Source organism: Molothrus ater, unplaced genomic scaffold, assembly GCF_012460135.2.
Source record: "Molothrus ater isolate BHLD 08-10-18 breed brown headed cowbird unplaced genomic scaffold, BPBGC_Mater_1.1 matUn_MA114, whole genome shotgun sequence".
In the NCBI taxonomy this organism is placed as follows: Eukaryota; Metazoa; Chordata; class Aves; order Passeriformes; family Icteridae; genus Molothrus; species Molothrus ater.
Window position 1 is genome coordinate 267,833 of NW_023416569.1, and position 21,732 is coordinate 289,564.

The following is a 21,732-nucleotide window of genomic DNA, read 5'->3' on the forward strand; positions in this document are numbered from 1 at the left end:
AGCCGTGTTCTGAAAGAGCCCTGCAATGAGACTGATGGAGCAGAAGCAGTGAGAGGCCTTTAGGTGCCACTTGAGGCTCCTGCTCAGCTTCATCCAGCTCTGCTCAGCTTTTCCAAAAGTAACACGGTGCTCTGCTTTGCCTTTGGAGAACCACAGCACATCCAAAGCCACGTGCTCCTGGAGGTTTTCACCTTCATTTGAAAAAATTGGGATTGTTTTGCAGTTTCCCAAGAGAGCTGAGAGGGAAAAAGTTGAAAAAAGTCAGCAGTTGTGTTCCACTGTAAAGAGGAAAATGAAGACCATTGGAATTTCAGTCAGGGAAACATTTTCTCAAATGAAGCTTGTGGCAGGAGTGGGCTGGTGGGAAGAGACAGGAGGGAGTCCAAATCATCTGGTTTAGACTTTTGGAGAGCATTTTGGTGCTTGGGGGTTGATATCTGTGTGCTAGAAAATGCATGTGTGCTGTGTCTGTGAATCCCAGAGGGCAGCACCTGGCCTGCTGGCTGCAGGCAGGAATGCCCAGCAGCCCAGCTTGCCTGCACAGGCAGCAGGAAGCCCTGCAGAGCCAAGATTGGCTTTAATACTGGAACCACACTGTCACTCAGTGCTGGTCATGTTTCTCCAGGCAGAAAATGCCTTTGAAGCCCAGAGTGATAGGCACAGCCTGTCAGTGTTTCTGTCACTTTTGGCCAGCTGATTGCTCTCATGGTTTTATGATTCTTCCTTGCTGCTTCCATGCCCATTTAAATTCTCTTTGCCATCCCTTTGTTTTAGGGGTTGCCTTGCTGTGTTCCTTCTTTTGCGTTTCAGGTTTGCTTTTACTCCCAGTAAGGCCACAGGGTTTGGTGTCCTCTCTTGCTGCTCTGCCTGCATGACTCTATCCCCAGAACTGCCCTGCCCAAACCTGATCTGCTAGAAGGGAATTTCTTCTTCCTGCAGAATAATGTGCTGGTTTGCTTTCAGGTAGCACATTCCCCCTCTGGACCATGATTGCATGGCTGTGTGCAGGCAGAAGCCAGCAGGTTTTTTGACCTTGTTGAATTTCAGTTTATCACCAGCTGGGGGCTCTGTACAAATCACAAATGGGACAAGACTGCTGTGGAACTGCCTTGAGCTGTTTTATTTTTCAGCATCACTCTCATTACATGATTATGACAATGGGAAGATGCCACCAGCTCACATCCCAGGCAGCAGACCAAGAACTTAATGTTACAACTTCCTTTAGAAGTTTCTTGACCAATCACACAAAGCAAAAGCACATTGACAGTAGTTCCATCCAACCACTATAAGCACACGTACCTTTGGTTAAAACAATGCTTGCTTATTTTGAATACAATACCTGCTTGTAAGCCTTAAAGCACCATGCACAGAGCTCCATTATTAAGCTTCAACTTTCCTAATATCTTGCTAGATAAACTTTTCTGTAGCTTAGGGAGTTATTCTAGGCAAGCATTAATACACAGACCATTGTTCTATTTGTCCTTGATTTTCTAATTTTAAATAATTTTTCTGCTGACCTATCTTGTGGCTGCTGCTTAGCTCTAATCACAGTTCTGCTGTCTCTGGGGCCTGCCTTTTGCAGCTTTCCCAAAACCCTTTGATTTTGTGGATTCCCACACAGATGACTTGGTTCAGGTGCTCTGTCTCCATCCTGTTGGTGCTGACCTGCTCAGCCCTTCCATCCCACCAGGCACTGCCCAACTGCCCCTGGCCAAAATTCTGGACCCAGACAGAAGGGATCTGAGTTCACCCATGTGAATGATGTGCCTGCACCTGCACAGTTGAAAGTGCTTTGGAAAAGGGGCCAAGGAGGGATGTCAGCAGGGCACAGACAGGTCTCCTCTCGTCTGGTTTCCACAAGTGGCAAAATTATTGTTTCAAAAGTGGCAAAATCATTATTTCATTGTTGGGAAGGATGAAAATTTGACAAGAAAGTCTCACAGAAACGTATGCTTAGCAGAAAGATTTTTAAATGTGGAGTCTGATGAAGGAATAGAGTTGGAAGCAAGTTTTGATATAGAAGAAAAGAATATCTGAGCCAGTCTTACTGGCTAACCAAGGAGCCAAAGGGTGTGTTAGTTAGAAGGGGTTTTTATGGCTTAGATCAAAGGATAAACCTCAAACAAGAAAATGTTTTTACCAAACAAGAAGATAGCACAGGCAAACAAGCCTGCTGATGTGGCAAGTACAAAAAAGGTCTCAGAATTTTCCACTGCAAGAAAACTGAAAAACATTTTCTAGCTTAAACTGTAATGTACTAACTTTTAGTGATTGGAGAATAGTAACATGAATATGGTAATGATGGTAGTTATGATAGGCTATAGGTAATAGTTAAAGTATAGATTTGTTCTACTGTATGAAGATGCTCAGCAAAGAGAAGTATATAATGGATTGTAACCAAAATTAAAGGGTCTCCAGGCTTGCCTGCAGCTGGGGCTGACAGCTGTAGGCACAGGCTCTGTCACCCACGACCCTGGACTGCTGTAACCTCTTGGATGGAATGAACTGCATTTTGGAGAGCTGCCTGGAGTCCCACATCCCTCATTCAGGCTCTTACATTTCATGTCTTTGCTGCAGGTTCCTCAGGTGGTGAAGGTCTCCATGGAGAGCTCCCCTTACTTCCAGCTCTCGTGCTCCAGCGATGTTTTCCATCTGGTGCCGCCGGGCGCGTCTGCCCCTGTGCGCATCCGCTTCACCCCCGGCGGGAACAAGGTGAGGCTGGAGGAGCCAAAACACAGAATGATCTCCACAGCCACTGTTTTCCCTGCACTCTGGCTATAGAGCCCATTGCATGCTGTGAGCTGGGCTCCAGGCCGTGGGCAGGCAGCCTGCAGCCAGTCACACCTTGGCACTGCTGGCAGGCACTGCAGCCAGGCCTGACAGCCTCTGCTTCCCCTCCCTGCACATCCCTGAGCATTGCCAGGGGAAGATGCACAGGGAACAGTGAAAATGAGGGCACTGCAGCCAGGCCTGACAGGCTCTGCTTGCCCTCCCTGCACATCCCTGAGCATTGCCAGGGGAAGATGCACAGGGAACAGTGAAAATGACAGAGGGCTGTTGATAGATCTTTGGCCATCTCTAGGTGTGACAGTGTTCACAGGATTTCTTGGATGAGGGAAGAGATGAGGATCTGACTGAGATGTTTCAGAAGGCTTGATTTATTATTTTATGATAGATATTACATTAAAACTATACTAAAAGAATAGAAGAAAAGGTTTCATCAGAAGGCTAGCTCAGAATAGAATAGGAAGGAATGATAACAAAGGTTTGTGGCTCAGCTCTCTGTCCAAGCCAGCTGGGCTGTGATTGGCCATTGATTAGAAACAACCAACATGGACCAATCACAGATCCACCTGTTGTATTCCACAGCAGCAGATAATCATTGTTTACATTTAGTTCCTGAGGCCTCTCAGCTTCTCAGGAGGAAAAATCCTAAGGAAAGGATTTTTCATAAAAGATGCCTGCGACATCTAGGTCCAGTGGAAGGGATTTCATTATGATGGAAAACAGCAGAGGAACAAAGAGGTCAGAGAGCTTTCTTCCTTCCTGACTGCCAACAGCATCCTGCTGCCTCTTGGCACTGTTCTTCTCCTGACTTGGTGTGAGAGGCAAAGTTAGAGGGGAGTTCTGAGCCAACTGATGTTTCTGCACCAGGCCAGAGGTGCAGGATCTCTTTGGGTACAGCTGCTTTCTCATCTTCTTTTTGCTGCTTAGAGTCAGTTCAACACTTTATCCTATTCTCAGACAGTGGGAATATAGAAACCTAAAGAGGAATGTCCTGTGTTCCCCAGCTCCATGTGACCGTGTTCCCAGGGGTCTTAGGATGAGGGAAGAGATGAGGATCTGACTCCATGTTTCAGAAGGCTTGATTTATTATTTTATGATATATATTACATTAAAACTATACTAAAAGAATAGAAGAAGGGATTTCATCAGAAGGCTAGCTAAGAATAGAAGAGGAAGGAATGATAACAAAGGCTTCTGGCCTGGACTCTCTGTCTGAGCCAGCTGGGCTGTGATTGGCCATTAATTACAAACATCCAGCATGGGCCAATCACAGATCCACCTGTTGCATTCCACAGCAGCAGATAATCAGTGTTTACATTTAGTTCCTGAGGTCTCAGCTTCTCAGAAGGAAAAATCCTAAGGAAAGGATTTTTCATAAAAGATGTCTGTGACAGCTCCATGTTCCTTAGAAGGGACTTAGAAATTATTTAACATCATTGAAATTTAGAGTAAAAATTGTGGTGGCCTAGGGCATTTCTCTGGACGACCCAAGTGACAAAAGGGCTTAATGCCAAAACTGAGATAGGTTTTGCAAAGTGCACTGGTGCCTTTAAAATGTGACACATTAGTAGAACTTAGTGTTCATTTTAGGGTGGAAAAGGTAAATTGATGCCCTTGAAGGGTTCTGGGAAATGGTTTTTCTTCTGCCATGGGGATGGCACTAAATGTCCTGTGCTGAGCCAGTTTCTTTTCCTGCAGGATTATTTCCACGAGCTGGTCTGTGTCACTGAAAATGAAAGGATAGTTGTGCCAATTCGGGCCATTGGTGCCCGAGCTATCCTGGACTTCCCCGCCCAGCTGGACTTCTCCAAGTGTCCGGTCAGGTACAGAACCCAGAAGACTCTGCTGGTGCGCAATGTTGGTAACCAGGCAGCTCAGTACCAGCTGAGCACCCAGAGCTGAGGATCTGTCCTTGTGCATATCTTGGTTTGGAAAGACAGGAGTCTGCTAAGGAAGGCAGGAGCCTCTCCTGAAATGGAGAATGTAAACCCTCCCCACCCCTCCGAATTGCTATAAATTTTAAATTAAGGGGGCTCTCAGGCAAAAATACGGGAGCAGGAAATAGCAGTCCCTTAATAGGGAAAAGAAAAAAAAAGGATAAAATCAACAATGCAGTACACTAGAACAACACTGACAGAGTCAGAACCCAACCTGACAGCCTGTGGGGTGTTGGTGGCAGTCCAATTGGAAATGTGGCTGCAGCCCTCCTGCAGTGTCAGGGGTGGTTCTGCTGGAGCAAGGGGGATCTGTAGAGAAGGATGTATTCTTCCTCTGAAGATCCAGTGGAGGAAGAAGAGGCAGCTGCTGTTCCTCTTGGGAATCCAGTGGAGAAAGCCGTGCTGGTGTCTCAAAAACCTCTGGATTCTATCTGGGTAGCAATGGTTGGCTCCTCCCCCTGGGCGGAGCATCTCCCAATGGGATGTTATAGTTCTTATCAGTCGTGCAGTGACATTCAATAGCCTGTTATCAGCAGATGTCCCCTCCCCAGGAAGGAGTGATTGTGGTCACTCAAAGAGAGAGATAAAGCAAACTGCCCACTTGACAAAGGTAGTCTGCCCTACAGATGGTAATGGAAAAGATCTTGCATTGCAATCTGGAACACATGGCAAGAGACAATCCTGGCCCAGCAAAAGGGAGAAGGGGTGGTCATAGGGGAGGCAGAGCTCAGTCCTCAGTTGCAGCCAAGAAGGAGCAAAGCAGGGCACCTGTGGCTGGCAGGGCTGCTTACAGAAGTTTGTGGGGACACCTTGATGGGGAAACTGAGGCATGGAGCCCTGTCTGGGTGTGTGTTCAGGTCCTTCATGGGACCCCCAGCAAGCCAGGGGCTTCTCCTGCCTGCCCTGTGCCCAGAGCCCATCAGGGGCTGTTGGCTGCTGCCACTTGGCTTGAGCTGCCCCCTGTGCACAGGGCCCTGTGCTGAGCACACGGTGCTGTGTTGGTTGGAAACCCAGGGTGCCCTGAGCCCAGGTTTTGTGCCCCCGAGCCACGACAGCCGGACCTTTGCAATCCCTTTAACCAAGCCCTTTCCTGCTCTGTCCTCGGCCTCCAGGGGCAGCGTCACTGCACCGAGTTTACACTTCGACCTCCCTGAGCTCGACTTCGGGGACATCTCCTTTGGTGAGTGTTGCCTGGGCTGGGACACAGCGTCAGGGATCTGTGCCTTCCAACAGAAAAGCATCCCTCACTCCTGGTCTGCCCCAGCAGCCTCTTCAGGCTGTCAACTGCAGGGCTGCTGCTGCTGCTGCCTCAGGGGGCATTTTGCCATTGTGAAATCCAATAGAAGCAAGGAATAGAAAGTCAGTATTTTCTGGTGTCTCTGTGCTGCTTGAAAAGACAGATGTCTGCCAAGGAAGGTGGGAATCTTCCTGCAATGGAAAGATGAGCCATTCCCTCCAAATTATTATCCCTTTGAAATGACAGGGCTCCCAGGCAAAACTATGGGAAAAGGAATAACAGTTCTTTCCTAGACTATCTCAGGAGAGCACAGACAAGAAGGCAAGAACAGACGTTTCCCAGGGGCCAAGTCCCGTTTTTCCCCTTTGGTGGAGTTGTGGTCACAGCAGGAGGAGCTGTGGGCTCTGGCAGGGCAGGGATCCCCTCCCAGCCGGTGCAGGGAAGGGAAGGGAAGGGAAGGGAAAGAGGAAATGCTCCTTTTGCAGACCCCCAAAGGGCAGGGGGATGTGGGCAGTGCCCAGCAGCAGCAGGCAGGAGCGGGGCAGGCAGGCAGGGTCGATGCCAGCGCTGACTGCAGCCAGGGCAGTCCCGGGCCAAGCACACAACCTCCTGCAGCAGCAGCGGCCGAGCTGCGATCCCCAGCGGGAGGAAGGGAAGCTCCGCTCCCTGCCCAGCCTCAGCTCCCACTGCACAGCCGCCCACGGCATCACGCCACAACTCCCAAAAACCCCAGCGGAAAAGCCCAGCCCAGGGCCAAAACCCCCCAAAACCCCTATCCCCCTTCCCAGACCAAGGGCAACATTCACTGCCAAGCCTAAACCCAGAACAATGAAATTTATGAACTTCTGAAGGAAACACATTGCCTTTCCTGAGCTGCTTCTGCCCCAGCCTGCATCACCACAGAGGCACTTATCAAGCTGCCTTTTGAAGAAATGATACAAGAAAGGCAACAGATGGAAATACGGTTCTGAAGCAGGAGATTGATCCTGCTGAATGCCATTTCATTCCTAAGGTCTCTTCAGCTGAAGGCAGCTGTTGTATCTTTGCTTCTTTGTAACTGTTGACTGTTGTCTGCATGTGCTGGCCTCAGTCTCATTTGAGGTTTTGACATCTGGGTTTGTCCTTTTTGTGCCTCTCTTTGCCTCCCTGCTGGAGTCCCTGCTGGAGCTGGCAGTGGTCACTTGGATGGGCACAGAGAAGCTCTGGGCTGCAGCTGCAGTTGTTTTTTCTCCCCATCTGTGTTCCAGTGACTCTTGGTGAGCAGGCTTGGGCAGAAGTCTCCTCCCCACAGAGCTGCCAGCCCAGCCAGATGTGCACTGCAGAGCAGGCTGTGGCTGCTCTGCGGGCTCTGCAGGACATCCCCACCATGAGTGGCTGTATCTCTGGCTTTGCAGGATGGAAAGCAAATCTCAGAGCTAAAGTGGGGGAAACCCTTGCAGGCAGCAATCACAGTGAGCAGCATGGCTGTGATGTCCCCGTTTCTTGGGTGAGGTGGGACCTGGTTCCTAATTGCTGATCTCAAAGCAAGGCTTGGGTGTGCCCCAGTTGAGTGGGCTCTGAGCTGTCACGTGCTCAGTCTGTTTGGCCCAAACCAAGAGATGCCTTAAGGATCCTGCAGAGACAAGCTGCATTAGGGTGCTTTGCATCACGTTCCAGTTCCTGATTCCATCCTCACTTCCTTTTGCTGTAGCTTCTTCTCAATGACGACTCACTGTTTATATATCTTGAAAACGGTGGGAGTGTTGGCAGGCTGACCAGGAAATTTGACAGCTTGAATTCTCAGAGTAAATGCTGGGTCTGGGTGCACACTCATCACTGAGAGAGAACTGGTGCTGGTTTGGGGCAGGTGAGGGAGCTCCTCCCCATCACAAAGAGAGAAGCTTGCAGTGTTCAGCAGGGCTAGGAGTGGGCATTTTCAAGGCTGCAGTCTGGAATCTGTGTCCAAGGGAACTCAGTGACGATTCATTCCTCACGCAGCTTCTCGCTGAGCTGTAGTTCAGCTAATAAAGAGCTCAACTCCAATCCCACTTTCATCCTGCCAGGATATTCCCCCAGGATCATGCCCTAGTGGGTGCCTGAATGGATATTTGTGTCCTTCCCCAGGCTTTCCCTACACACGGCGCTGCCGCCTCACCAACAGCTCCCCGGTGCCCCTGACGTTCCAGCTCCGCATGTCGGACGATGGCACGCAGCCGGCTGTGGACAGCGTGGATCAGATCCGCAGGGACACTGACCCGGCCTGGAGGGAGGGAATCCATTTCTATGTGGAGCCCAGGGAGTTCACCATGAATCCCAGCCAAGGCACCATCCTGCCCCAGGGACACCAGGACATCGAGGTACGGCCAGAGCCCAGCCACAGACGCTGCAGCACCAGGGCTGGAGCTGCACTGCAGTGTGGGAGGGCTTTAGCTCTGGTGCCAGCTTTGAGCATCCTGGCAGTGAGAGGTCTGCACTGCTGGGAGGCCTCTGCTAGCTGGCTTACTCGGGATGTTCCTCAGGGAGCACTGTTTGGTTTCCAAAATCACATGCTGAGGTCACATACCTTATGGTCAAGGCCTGAAGCCATTCTTGTGTTTTTGAGAGCGAGTTATTTGATTGCAAGTGGGCAGCAGAAGGATGAGGGCAGAAGGTGGCTGTTAGAGAGATGTCATTGGATAAAGCAGTTAGCTTTTCTTCTTGGTCTCATTTCCCCCCTCCTGGGGAGCAGAATGATGTGTGTTCAGTGCAGGAATCTCCAGGGGGGACAAAAACTCTGCAGCCATGAACTGCCCAGCACCTGCTGGGCCACACTTTGCCCTCAGCTTCCTGCTGTGAAGCTGAACTCACTGGGTTCAAGTCAGGTTTCCTCTGCATGGATGTCTTTGTAGTCAGATGAAAAATTGGCCCCTTAATTTGAATGCAGTGGTGCATAGAGCTTTAGTCTAATGTTTTAATGTAGCTGACCTGTGCCCTGATAGCAAGGGGTGTTTAACAAATCTGGCATTGCCAGAAGGCTTTTGTTACTCTGAGACTGTGCTCTGCACATGGAGCAGCAGAAGAATTAAGGCCAAATCCTCCCTCAGGAACTGGAGGATATCACACGTGGGTAATGAGCTTATGTAAGGAAGAATTGACTGTTCTTCTCTCCCACCAGGTGACCCTGTGCTCCAACACGGTGATGGAGTTCTGCAGGAGAATGCTGGTGGACCTGGAGGGTATTGGCAGGGGAGTGGCAACCCTGATCATCACAGCCAGGTACCAGCCCTTGCCTGGCCCCCCAGGCACTGCCTTGCCCAGGCTTTGCTGGCTGCAGCTGCCAAGGAGAAGTGCTGCTGAATGGCCTCATGTTGTGCCAGCTGGACATGAGAACAGCAGTGCTTGGGCAGCAGCCTGTGGTGAAAAGCACCCCTGCTCACAGCCCAGCACGGGCCTGGGCCCTCTGCTAAAGGCACCAGGAATGATATCATTTCTTGGCCTGGTTTTTGGTGCTTGAGGTGGAACAAATTTCCCGAGGGCCTCCTCTCCTTCTTCTGCAAGAGGTGGAGTTGTGCTGGTTGTGAGCACCGTGCACTGGTTTGGGCCACACCAAGCAGCTGCTGAGAGTCAGGGTCTGGCTCTGTCCATGAGGGCACATGGCAGGGGGGAAGTGGCTCCTAGCAAGAGTGGTGAGGGCAAGGTCTTACGAGGGGAAAGCAGCCCTTGATGTGGCAGGTCAGCTCCAGTTATTCTCCTTCCCTCTGCTTCCCATTTTGAGCTTTAATGTTGTCAGAGTTGAGACCAAAAGTCGTTGTTGCTGCAGCAGAATTCCATGCTGCTGTGCTGCTGTGGGTGTCAGTGTGATGCCAAGAGGGATGCAGCTCCCTGGTTCTGTTCCCTGTCCCAGGCAGAGCCATGCAGGCAGTGCTTGGGCTGCCATTCTGTAAAGCAGGTGGAGCTGGGGCCAGGCAGTGCCTGGAGCTGTGCAGTGAAGGAGCCAGGGAGCTGCAGGGCCTGGCAGGGGCTGATCAGCCCCTCTGTGGGGCAGCTGCTGTCTCGTGCCCTCCAAAGCTGGGGCAAAGAGCTGAGTTCTCAGGCAGGGCAACAGCACCATGGGAGAGAAGGGAGTCATTTTTACGGAGACACTGGAGTTGTGTGTTCCTTGAGCCTTAGGGAGCACTGATCCTTGTTGGGAAGGCTCCCCCAGAGCTCGTGGCTCACTGGGACTGTTCCAGGAGTCCTTGCAAGCCTTCTTGGGTAAAGGAGGGGCTGAGGCAGCTGTGGCTCAAAGTGCTCTGCCTGGGGCACTGGGCAGCCTCTGGGTGCTGCCTCTCAGGGTTTGCCCCTCCTTGACAAGACATGTCGGAGTGGGAAGAGGTAGAAGGCAATTTATCCCTGTAGGGCTGTTCAATGTGCATTTGACAGTGACCAATGTGTTCTGCTCCATTGCACAATCTTTGGGGGGAAACGTTCTCCATTCTCTCAGTATCTCTGATTCCCCTGGGGTCATCTCTCTGCCCAGATGTCTCGTTCCTGAGCTCCAAGTGTCCTCCCCAGTCCTGCTGTACGATGAGTGCCACCTGAAGGTGTCATATGAGAGGAAGATCATCATTAGGAATCCCAGTCACCTTCCTGGCTGCTACGGGCTCATTCCCCAGGTTTGGCATCACATCCAGCTCCTTCTGTCAAATATTACTGAGGAGATTATTAGGGGAAAAAAGGGTTTGGATAAGAACTTGCTGGTTTCTATTCAGTCTTATAGATCTGCTGAGAGCAGGATCCTACCCGACTGTAAACTTTAGGAGGCAGTTGAAGCTCCTGAGGAAACAGTTGATGTTCTGGTCTTCAGGGTGTTTTCATGTGGGAGATCTTAGAGGGTTGTGAAAAGCTGCTGTATCCACAGACACCAATGCCTGTGCTGACAGCCTCCTTGCAGGTTCCCCTGGGAGTGCTAAGCCTACAATTCTTGCATCTTGTGTGTGCCTTTTACCTTTGTGCTGGGGAGTTTGAAAAGTGTGTGTAAGTTGCTGTTGCGGTGGATGTTAAGGAGTCTAAAGTTTCTTCAGAGGTGCCTCTGAAGTTTCATTTCATTCTGTCCCTTCCAGAAACGCAAGGAGGACTCTGCTGTGCTCTACTCCAGCCCCAAGCCCTGTGGGATTGTGCAGCCCCAGAGCACAGCAGAGATCCCAGTTGTGGTGGAAGTGCAGGCCCTGGGCACTCATCGCACCAACGTTGTCATCGGCGTGTTCGGGGATGAGAGAAACCCACTGGTGAGGGCGAGGGGAGATGTGAGCCTGTGTGCAACTGCTCCTGGCAGGGTGCACAGGGACAGGGATTCTGCCGGGGAAAACAGGCCCAGGCTGCTGGGGAGAAGGACAGGAGGGATGGGGGGCACAAACAGCTCCTGCCTTAGAGGTGGCAATCTCAGTGTCTGACACAGAATGGAGCTCGGCTAAGCTGGAATCCAGGGGCATTTGAGTTCATTCTTCTTTCAAATGCTGTTAACTTTGGAAACATCTGTTTGAAAATGTCATCTCTCTGAGCACAAAAGAGGACGTCAGAAGACTTCTGGGAACCTTGAGCTTTCTGTAAAAGAAAGGAAAGCTGGCATTTGAAGGGTGGTTGCAAGGATTGAAACTTATATTAAAACATATGGAAATGGCAATGCCAAATTCCCTGGATGGCACCAGACATCGGAACCTGGGCCATTGTGGCACTGCCTGTAAATCATCGAACAGGAAGGACAGGCAATGCAGGCTGCGCCAGGGAGCCTGAAGTTTGACAAAACAGTTGCTTTCAACTATCAGGCTGCTTCCCTTAGAGAGGAGGGTTTCTCCCCACCAGAAGGACCAGTTGTTTAACTGTCAGCCTGGTCTTAACTAGAGATTTCTTGCAAAGGTAAAAGCTTTGGGCCAATAATTTTTAGTTTGAAAGGTTCTCTTATCTTAATCCTTTTTGATTTGGAGGTGAACATGTAATTTTCTTTTTCCCCAAAAGCCCAGCATTTCAGCTGGAGAGTGGTAGCTGTCCCTAAAGAAATAACTTGAGCAAGGTTGAGCTGTTGAAGGTTTTTTAGGTTTCCCTGTTGTGGTTTGTTTTGTGTTTTTTTTTTTTTTTTTTAAATCTTTCTTGCTTGCTTCCTGGAACAGAGAGCACAACTACGGAGCTCAGGACAGCTGGCAGAAATCTCCCCAAGCCCAAGGCTGGCAGAGCTTGGCAGGATCCCAGCACCACAGCCTGTGTATGTATGGATGGATGGATGGATGGGGAATGCGACCTGAGTCACCTGGGAGTGTTGGAAAATGTCAACCAACCCCCCAGCAGTGTCAGGGGAACATTCCTGATAAATCCCTGGTGGAGCTGCAGCGTTTCTGGCCTTGGGCACTGGGGGGGCTCTGCTGGCTGGGCACTGGCTGGGTCTGCCCCTCGGTGCCTCAGATCTCACCTTTTTGCTGCCTTCTCTGTCTTTCCCTGTCCCACTGTGCTTTTTGCATCCCCACCAGGTGTTCATGCCTGTCCTCTGCAGTTGCTCAATGCAAGCAGTTGCAGCTGCTGCAGCAGCTCAGTGTCATCCCTGGGCTGCCTTTAGAACAGACCTGCTCCAGCCTGGATTGGGAAGGGCTGGATCAAACCATTTCTCAGGTCAACGTGCCAGCACCCACCCAGGTGCTGCATCCTGGCCAGGAGCTGGTCGTGCAGGTGTCCCTCCCTCCCACTGCAGGTCCTTGTTCATAGTTATCTTATTTTCCAGAGATGAGCTCTACCCACATAAATTCAAACCCCAGCCACCAAAAGAGAAGAAAACCAGTTTGTATTCCCTGGCATCTCAATGGAGGCACTTCAGGATTGGACAGGAGGATGCAGCCAGAGCCCTGAAAGAAGTGCAGGATTTTCCCCACTCTTCAGGAGCAGAGGTAGATTTTCTTCTACATCCAGGGCTTGTGCTGCCTCCCCAGCCTGCCAGCACCAAGTCCTGCTCGTGCTGAGCTCCCTTTTTGCTGCCCTGCTGTGCTGTGCTGACAGTGGGCTGGGCAGCAGGGCCAGTGGCTGGGTATGGGCTGTGTGGGAGGGAGAAATAGGAGAGTTTTCCTTGGAGAAGCTGACTCAGATCCTACAGACCTGTGCTGAGTGGGGGATTTTTTTGCCTGGTTTCCTTCCCAAAGTAAGATGAGGCTTTTATCTGCATCATGATTGTCAGACCTCCAGCTTCCTTCCCAGAGCAAACTGGGATGATCCTGATCTCCATGGAGCCTCTTCCCAAGGCAGCCAGACTCCCTGTTTGCAGGGCTCTGCTTTCACCCAGAGCTGCTATTGCACTGCTGGCCCTGGAGCTGTCTTACAAAGGGAGACTTTGCAAAGTGGCTGTCTCTTCCTCCCAGCACAGAAAATGGCATGTTTTCCAGGTGCCAGCACCAACTCCTGCAAACCCTCACCTGCCACGAGGCTTGGAGGGGTTCAGGTGCTCCCTGGACGTGGCGCACACTCCCCTGGGAGCGGAGAAGACAGGAGGGAATCTGTCTCACTGCCCATTGTCAGTGTGGCAAGCAGGGCTGGAGCTGCCAGTGCCGCTGGGGGCCCTCAGCACTGGCCACAGAGGGGCCTCCCATCCCTGCAGGCCCATCACAAAGGGCTGCTGAACCAGCTGCTTGTTGGAGAGGCCGTGCAGGACACGTTGCAGGGCTGCCCAAGGACGCTGTGCAGCACCTGTGGAGGGCACTGCTCCCCCTGGAACTCCTCAGGTGCTCCACAGGAAGTTTTTGCAGGCGCTTTTGCTGTAGCACCTTGAGAAAGCAGCATTTAAATCAGAGAGAGAGGGGAAGAGCCTCAGGAGTCAGATGAGCTGGGCTGGGCTCCTTCCCTCAGCTCCAAGAGCTCTCACTCTGAGTCTCCTCCTTTTCTAAAAGCAGGAAGTTTTGAAACTTTTTAAAGGCAAGTTGTGCATCAGAGAGAATTTCTACTGCCAGGAGACATCCCAGGTCACTTTCATGTCATGTACTAATTAATGCATTGACCCATGAGGATGGGAGAGGATTTTCCCCATGGTCCCTGCACTGGTCAGTGGCATGGATGCAGGATGCGGTGAGGGTGATTCTGGCAGTGTTTGGGGAATAGGCCCCTCTGGCTACAGCTGCACTTTGCTCCAAGATGCTCTTCTGCATCCATTTCCATGCTCAGCACCTCAATCTCTCCTGTCTTCCACCCAGGCTTTCAGTATCCTGCCAGTGCCAGGTGTGCTGCAGCCAGGAGAGAGCCAGCAGGTCTCCTCCACCTTCTCTGGCCACCTCAGCAGCACCTGCAGTGTCCCGGAGCTGTGCCACGTGGAGGGAGGCCCCAGCTACGAGGGGCTGGTGCCTGGGGAGGCCTCACGTGTCAGCTCCTCCCTGAGCCCCCGGGAGATCAACTGTGGCTCTCAGGCCCCTCTGAGGGAGAGGTGAGTCAGCCTTCCATGGGCTCCTGCTCTGCCATGGGTTATTGTCCCTGCAGGGCTTCCCTGCTCCAAGGACTCTGAGCTCAGAGGTGCTGCATAGCAAGGGCCAGCAGCAACACAGGGAGGGCCACTCTGAGCTCCCTGGCTGCCAAGAGAGGAAGGACCTTCTCCTGTTGAGACACAACATCTTCTTCTCTATTTGAGTGCTGAGCCCTCCTGGCTTAGCTGCTGCCTGCAGGGAGCTGGGCTCTGGGCTTGCCTTGGCACTGCCTCTAGAGGTGGCTTGAAGTGCATGGTGTTGAGTGGCATCTTCTTCATCACCTCCCTTCTTCACCAAAACTGTGGGATTGTGCTATGGGCAGGCGTGGGGCACAGAGCAAACCTTGCTTTGGGTCCTGCTGCTGCCCCAGATGAAGCCCTTGCAATGCTGATCTGCCAGGGTTCTCCTTATGGTGGGACAGCAGCCAGAAAAGCTCCTGTCCTTTAGGCTCCCCTGCATCTGCAGCTGTCGGCAAGCACAGGAGAAGCTCAGCTCCAGCAAGGCAGCCCAGCTCAGGACACACAGGCCCAGGGTGGAGCTGGGAGTGGAGGCTGCTTCAAGCCAGCCTGTGCATCAGGACTTCTTCAGGCCAGGCTGAAGTTGGTTTCATGGGGAGGAGAGGGATGAGGCTGCTTCCAATGGTTTCCATGGCAGCCAGCACTGGTTTGCTTGGTCACAGCTGGGTTCCAGCAGGAAATCTGGCTGACAAGAGCCTGTCTTGCAGGAGAGGAGTTCCTGCAGCCTTTGCTTTCTGACTGATAGCATTGTTCTCATGAAGGAGCAGGCTAGGAGTCGTTAAAACCAAAGGTCACGGACAGAGACTCTCTAACTAATTAATGTTAGACAGTGGTGTGTTTATTAACACCGGCGGGCAGCACCAGAGCCGTCCCTAAAAGGCATGACCGCGCTGCCCAAGGTTCTTTTCCCTCTCTTTATTGCCCAAGATCTTACATACAATACATCTGCACAACCCCAGCACCTCCCATCCCCCCTCTGTATTCAAATGAGGTCATTGGTCCTTCACACCTGTGCAATTCCTCCCTTGAATTGGGTCTCGAATTGGGTCTGTGGTCTTAAGGGATGAAGTCAGGAATGTCTTCATCAGGTCTCTGTGACCCTCTGGCACGATCCAAGGTCCCCTGCTTAGTGACTGATTGACATCAAGCCCAGGTCCTAAGCATTGTTCTCCTGGTTTCAAGATGTTCTTATAACAGTTCACTTCCTCCACTTCCTTCTAGAAAGAAGCTCCTCATGGTAAACAATAGAACAATCAGCTCTGGCTTAAGCATCTCACAATCATTAACCTATGGTCTGCCTATCTAACTTACATCCTGATCAATGGGAATTACTTCTAAGCCTCAGCTGAAATCTGAACTCTTTAAAATCATGCTTCAGCCATGCCCAGGGAGAAGGGGGCTGAATGAGCTGAGTAAGAATTGTAGGAGAGATGAGCAGATGTCAGCAATCTGTGCTCTGCTTTAAACTGGGAAGCCAAGAGACAAAGGGCGTTTTCAGACACCAGCACAGAGAGCTGGTGGATCAGCCTTTGGCAGGGGCTGGAGGGGTCTGGCTGTGCCTTAAGAGGGAGCTTGCACAGTCAAGAGCTTATGATGGCAAAGCTTAGGTTTGGCTGGGCCTGGAGGTCCCCTTCCACCAATGGCCTCACTTGGGATGTTCCCAGCCTCTGTGGGTTGAGGAGAATTCACGGAAATGGCCTCAGGGTCAAGGAATGAAGTGCAGGGCCAGCCAGGACTAGGGAGCCCAAGTTTCTGGTGGGGACTCTCAGCCATGTTTTCTATTTTGTCTGCAGAAGGGAGCTGAAGCAGTCAGCTAAAAAGCTTCAGGAGGAGGCAAAAGCCTTAGAGGAGGAAGAGAGGCAGAAGGATGAAGAGAGGCAGAAGAAGGAAAGGAAGGGTGTCTCTGTGGGAAAGCAACCTCCAAAACCAGAGAAGGGGAAAGCCAAGACCCCAGAGAAGAAGGAAACCAAAATCCCAAAAAAGGAAACCAAATCCCCAGAGAGGAAGAAAACCAAAATCCCAGAGAAGAAGGAAACCAAAATCCCAGAGAAGAAGGAAACCAAAATCCCAGAGAAGAAAGAAACCAAGACCCCAGAGAAGAAGGAAACCAAAGCATCAGAGAGGAAGGGAACCAAAATCTCAGAGAAGGAAACCAAAATCTCAGAGAAGAAGGAAAGCAAAGCATCAGAAAGGAAGAAAGGCAAAGCATCAGAAAGGAAGGAAACCAATGCATCAGAGAGGAAGGAAACCAATGCATCAGAGATGAAGGAAACCAAAATCTCAGAGAGGAAGGAAACCAAAATCCCAGAGAAGAAGGACACCAAAGCCCCAGAGAGGAAGGAAAGCAAAATCCCACAGAAGAAGGCAGCCAAAATCTCAGAGAAGAAGGAACCCAAAGCCACAAAGAAGGAGGAACACAAAGCCTCAAAGAAGGGGGGAACTGAAATCCCAGAGGACCCAGCTGAGCTGGAGAACTCTTTATTCTTTATTCATGCAACTCATTTTACACAGTTTGAAAAACCTTGTGTGCAACTTTAGTTAGTTCAGAGATTTCTTATCAGTTATTCTATTATTGGTTAATAAAATAGATTTTACTTGTGCATCAGATCTCTCTATTGTATTGTTTACCTGTTCTCTTCACTGATTCTCATGGGACAAATCCCTTGTTGTTGCAGGTGCATTTGTTTTTCACCCTCAGAACAGATTGCTCACAAAGTCTCATTCTCACAATAGCTTCACATGGGAACTTGTAACTGCTTAGCTGCACTCAGAAGTGATGACAGGCCAGCTATTAACATGGCAGAACAAGGCCTGATTTCATAGGGCCCTTCTTTTATCATTATTCTACCTGTCTATGACATCTCCCCCTTTTCGTTCATTTAAAAAAGGCTCCTATGTTCTGATGTTGAAACAGCTCACTCTTGTCAGGGTATTATCTCATCAAGGTTATCACTGGTTATCTGTTAGATATGGGATAAGATAGATAAAAGACCAATTACAATCAACAAAACTTACCAAATTCTATCAAGTCATTGACACAGGGTTTTGCAGCATGAGAAAACAAAAGAATAATGTCCAATGTCTCTTAGGGAAATGGAAAGAAATGACCATTGTTTCCAATGAGTTGAGAAGTATGAGAAAGTCCTGAGCTGGAAATGTTGATCTTTGACATCACTGAATGTCCTCCTGGGTGCTGGAACAGGGAATAACTGAAGAAGGTTCGTAGGAGCTCTGTACCATGAGGATGCCAGGAGGCTTTTGTTGGCAAATTGCCTCTGTCAGTTTCCAGACACAGCCATGTCTGGGCAGTCCTCCTCCTGTTCCTGCCCTGGCCACAAAAGCTGCAAGGAAACCTTTTAAGCAAAGGCTGCAAGGTGATGAGGTTATTTCTCTTTGCACTGGGCCTCGTTTTTTCAGAGCTGATCAGTATCTGATGGAATGAACAGGTGACTGCTTTGAACTGCTGCTGATGAAACACAGGCACATCTTCTCCTGAAGTTAATGAATCAATCAGGCTTCACTGTGGTACACTCAATTGGGATTTAGATGTGATGATCTTTTTTCCAAATTTCTCATGTAAATATTGCATTATTCAAAATGCTTAGTCGTCCAAATTTCTCATGTACATATTGCATTATTTGAACATTCTTACGGCATTCATTCCTTTTCTTTATTGTTTTTTAAGAATGAGATGCATGTATTTTGTTATGAGTATGAAGAAACATCATAGCAAAATAATACATGCAGTGGACAAGAAACTTAGAGCAATTAGGAATAATATGGATACAACAATCAGGAATACTTCAAATAGCAGACAAAGCTAGCAACATAGGTGGAATTAGGTAAATAGCAATCTCTGCAATAATGTACCATCATCCCAGAGTCTGCAAACAGCTGACAAACCTCGATTCAGGGGGGACTTGGAGAATTATTTCCAGATAATAATTCCCAAGCTGCCTTTAAAAAGAGTTCAACTGTCATATCTAGAGAGTCAAATTGCCAAGTCAAAACAACTCAAATCTAGTTTTGATGCAGAAAACATCTGGGTCTGTTGGCAATTCCCATCCAGGAAGAGCAAAGGCCTGGCCACCACCCAAGCTCTAAGTGGGAGAGAATTCCCTAAACGTCATTTAAAACAAGGCTCTTGAGAATAGCACTTAGGAGTAAAGGTCTAGGGGTGACAGACTAATGAACCATGCAAGAGCTGTCTCCTCCAAAATTTCCTCAGCACAGAGATGCTTTAAACCCAGCAGAATGTTGGAGTGGTTCTGTAATAATAATTGGGGCTGCATCTGATTAGAGTAGATGTCACAATACCATCAGTTTAGAGGAGGCTTCCCACAAAGCTGAGATATCATTTCTTGGAACTCTGAAAAATACTTAAAAATGATGAGACTGGGTCAAACCATAGAGCCAGAGTGCGGAGCCCAGCCAGAGGGGTAGTCTGGTCTGAGAGATACATAAGCAGCTAGGGAACAAAAGGAGGATCCTGAAATGACACGTGTCTTGTAGATAATTGCACCAAAAGATGGTAAAGCATATGAAAAGCTGGCTATAAAAACAGTAATACAAAGATTGATGTATTTATGACAGAATAAATGCGTCAAAGGAAAACACTGAACAACTCACTAGTAAAATTTATGATACCTCAGATTAAATAACACTCAAACCTGATAGAAATTTATTTGGACAGCGCTAGAGCTTAGCAAGAGGAACTTAAACTCAGCCCTAAAAGGATTTCAAATTAAATTCATTATCACCTTAGTAGAACAAAAAGCACACTCGAGAGAACTCAAAAGTTAATTACTGTTAATACCAAACATAACTGGACCCATAAAAACTGGAATAGAACATTGTTCAAATTTAGTAATACTGAAACTTAACAGAAATTAAATCTACAAAATTTAACAAAAAAAACCCTTTGCCTTATTTAATTTAACAGAATGTAACTGAGCATTACAATATTGGGCTTTAATTTAACAGAATTAAAATGAACATCCTAAAAAGTTACAGATAATGGCATGATGTAATTTTTTCCAAGGTTATTAACACAAAAAAACTACTTAAAGGTGAATAAGCCATAAGTGAAATAACAGCATGATGGTGCACTGGAGGGATTCAAGTTGTAACAAGCATGTTAGAATTATAAGTAAATCAGTTATGAGAAAAACCCACGGTAACTGCAAATTCCATGGAAACAGAAATTCAGTAAGACTTTTTGAAGTGCCGGGTTACTGGAAAATAAATATAATAACGTGCAATTTAGCATATTGCTGAACAACCCAACAGCTTTTTGTGACTGTATCTGGCATCATTTTATATGGCACATTTGTTAGCATTCTTGTTAAAGAAATCAGACCATGTTAAAACTTGATAGGCAATTAGGCGTTGCATTTACCGCTTTTCAATATAGTTGATAGTTATCCATAGGGATAGTTACAGGCTTTGTTAATTGCTGATTTGTCTTTTTGGTATGTGTTTTTGGTCCGGTCAGTTTCTGGCCAATTGTTTTTCAGACATCTAAAGTAAAATTTGACACAGTATGTGGCCTTGGAGGACCCCAACAGGTCCAATTCTTGGGGTTCCTCTAGAGCAATGGGCAGCATTTTTGTCCACCTGTCCCAAGTATCTGCCAGGTTGGGTCTCTTACCTGTGGTGCGGAGGAGCTCTGAGTTATAGATGGGCCAATCATCTGCTACAAAGGTGTCATGGTTTGACGCTGGCGCAATGCCAGTGCCCCCATGAAAATACATTCTCCCTGGTGTTTGCTGTGAGATGTGACCAGGAATAGAGCAAAGCAGGCTCCAGCTGAGGAATAAAAGGGGGAAAAAAAAAACTTTATTAACTTACAATATATAAAAGAAACACACAGAACTCAGGATGAAAACCTTCCAAACATTCCTCCTCCCCCCACCAAATTCCCAATACATCACAGTAAGACAAAACCTTGGACTCTCAATTCAGTTACCGCCCCTCAGATCACCAACTCTCAGTCCATCACCACCCTTTAGATAATCAGTTCTCAGTTCATCAAGAAGAGAGGAGTCCCTCTTGTGCCATAGGCTTCCCCTGGAAACACAGTTGAGACCTTTTGTGTTTCCATGTCACACGTGGCACTGCCTGGAGATCATTTGCCATCGTGAACTCTTCCTTTCATGCCCAGGGCTCTCACCACTGCACATGGACCAGAGCTGCTTCTAGGGTTCCCCTTTTAAGGATGCTTTGCCCAGTTCCAAAAAAAGCACAGTCTCTCACTTTCGGGACACCTGTCCCTCCCAAATTCAGCCCCTGGGGCCGAGGGGTCTCAAGAACAGAGATCTTCTTCTTCTTCCCTGAAGATGGAGAGCACCACCACCCTCCTCACCTGTTGTCTCTGTTCATGCACTCCTTCACATAACATCACTGCACCCTCTTGGCTCCAAGCCATTGCCTCCCCCTAGATGCAGTCTCTGTGTCACAGGAAAAAAAATGGTTCTGTTCATGGCTATACAAGGAAAGTCCAGCCAAAGGCCATTCTATCACCTCCTCTCAATGAAGATTCTTCTCAACTTCTCTCGTGGCCCATTTCCTCTTATCTCATCTCTATCTCTCTTCTCATTCAACTCCAGGAGGATCAGTAAGGTTTCCATCATCCAAGAAAAGGGTTAAAAATCTCAGGCTCTGCCTGTCCAGAACTCCCACGCTGCCCTGCCAGGCACCTTCTCGCTGCACCCCCCTTCTCCTTTATGGCTGGCTGTGCTGTCTGCATGTGATACCGAATTTCAAGCTGGCACAAGCACAGGCACAGGCTCACTCTCTTTCTCTCTCTCTTTCTCTCTTTCTCTCTGGGGGGCTGGCTGCCCGATGACTCTCCAATGTTCCTCCACCCTTCCATCCTGCAGGGGCCTTCACCTCCCCTCTCTGTCCAAGGCCCGGCCTACCTCACGCGGCCGCATGGCTTCCCCTCCCCTGCCAGCCCGCAGCCGGGCAGGGCAGCTCTGACCTCTTTCACAGACAGAACCCAAGAGAGCTCCCCCTGGGAGTTCCCTGCTTTTAATCCTCTGTGTTCTCAGAGGCGTATCCATGTCCTCAGTGGGCACACCAGGTGCCAATATTCAAATCTGAGCACCTATTGGTTTGACAACAGCATCCCAAAAAACTCACGTCCTTTTCAAACCAGGACACTGGCGGAAAAATATTGCCATTTCTTGAAAGTACTCTAATGACCCAGATAATAAAGATTTGCTTGTGTATTATGAAACCAACAGGTATTAACACCTGTGCCAATTTCGAGGCAGACATCAGCTGTGTGCCCATCAACAGGCAGTGCCACTTGTGCCCTGAGGTGCCCT

General features: G+C 49.2%; 1 protein-coding gene across 1 annotated transcript in view; it reads right to left on the minus strand.

Annotated features, from left to right (window-relative positions):
* The window catches only part of LOC129047097 (zinc finger protein 850-like), a 271,901-nt gene that overhangs the window by 239,563 nt on the left and 10,606 nt on the right, over positions 1 to 21,732 (minus strand). Inside the window, exon 3 of the mRNA XM_054518250.1 lies at positions 16,923 to 16,933. Coding sequence (XP_054374225.1) covers positions 16,923 to 16,933 — 11 coding nt within the window. The remainder of the gene's footprint in view (positions 1 to 16,922; positions 16,934 to 21,732) is intronic.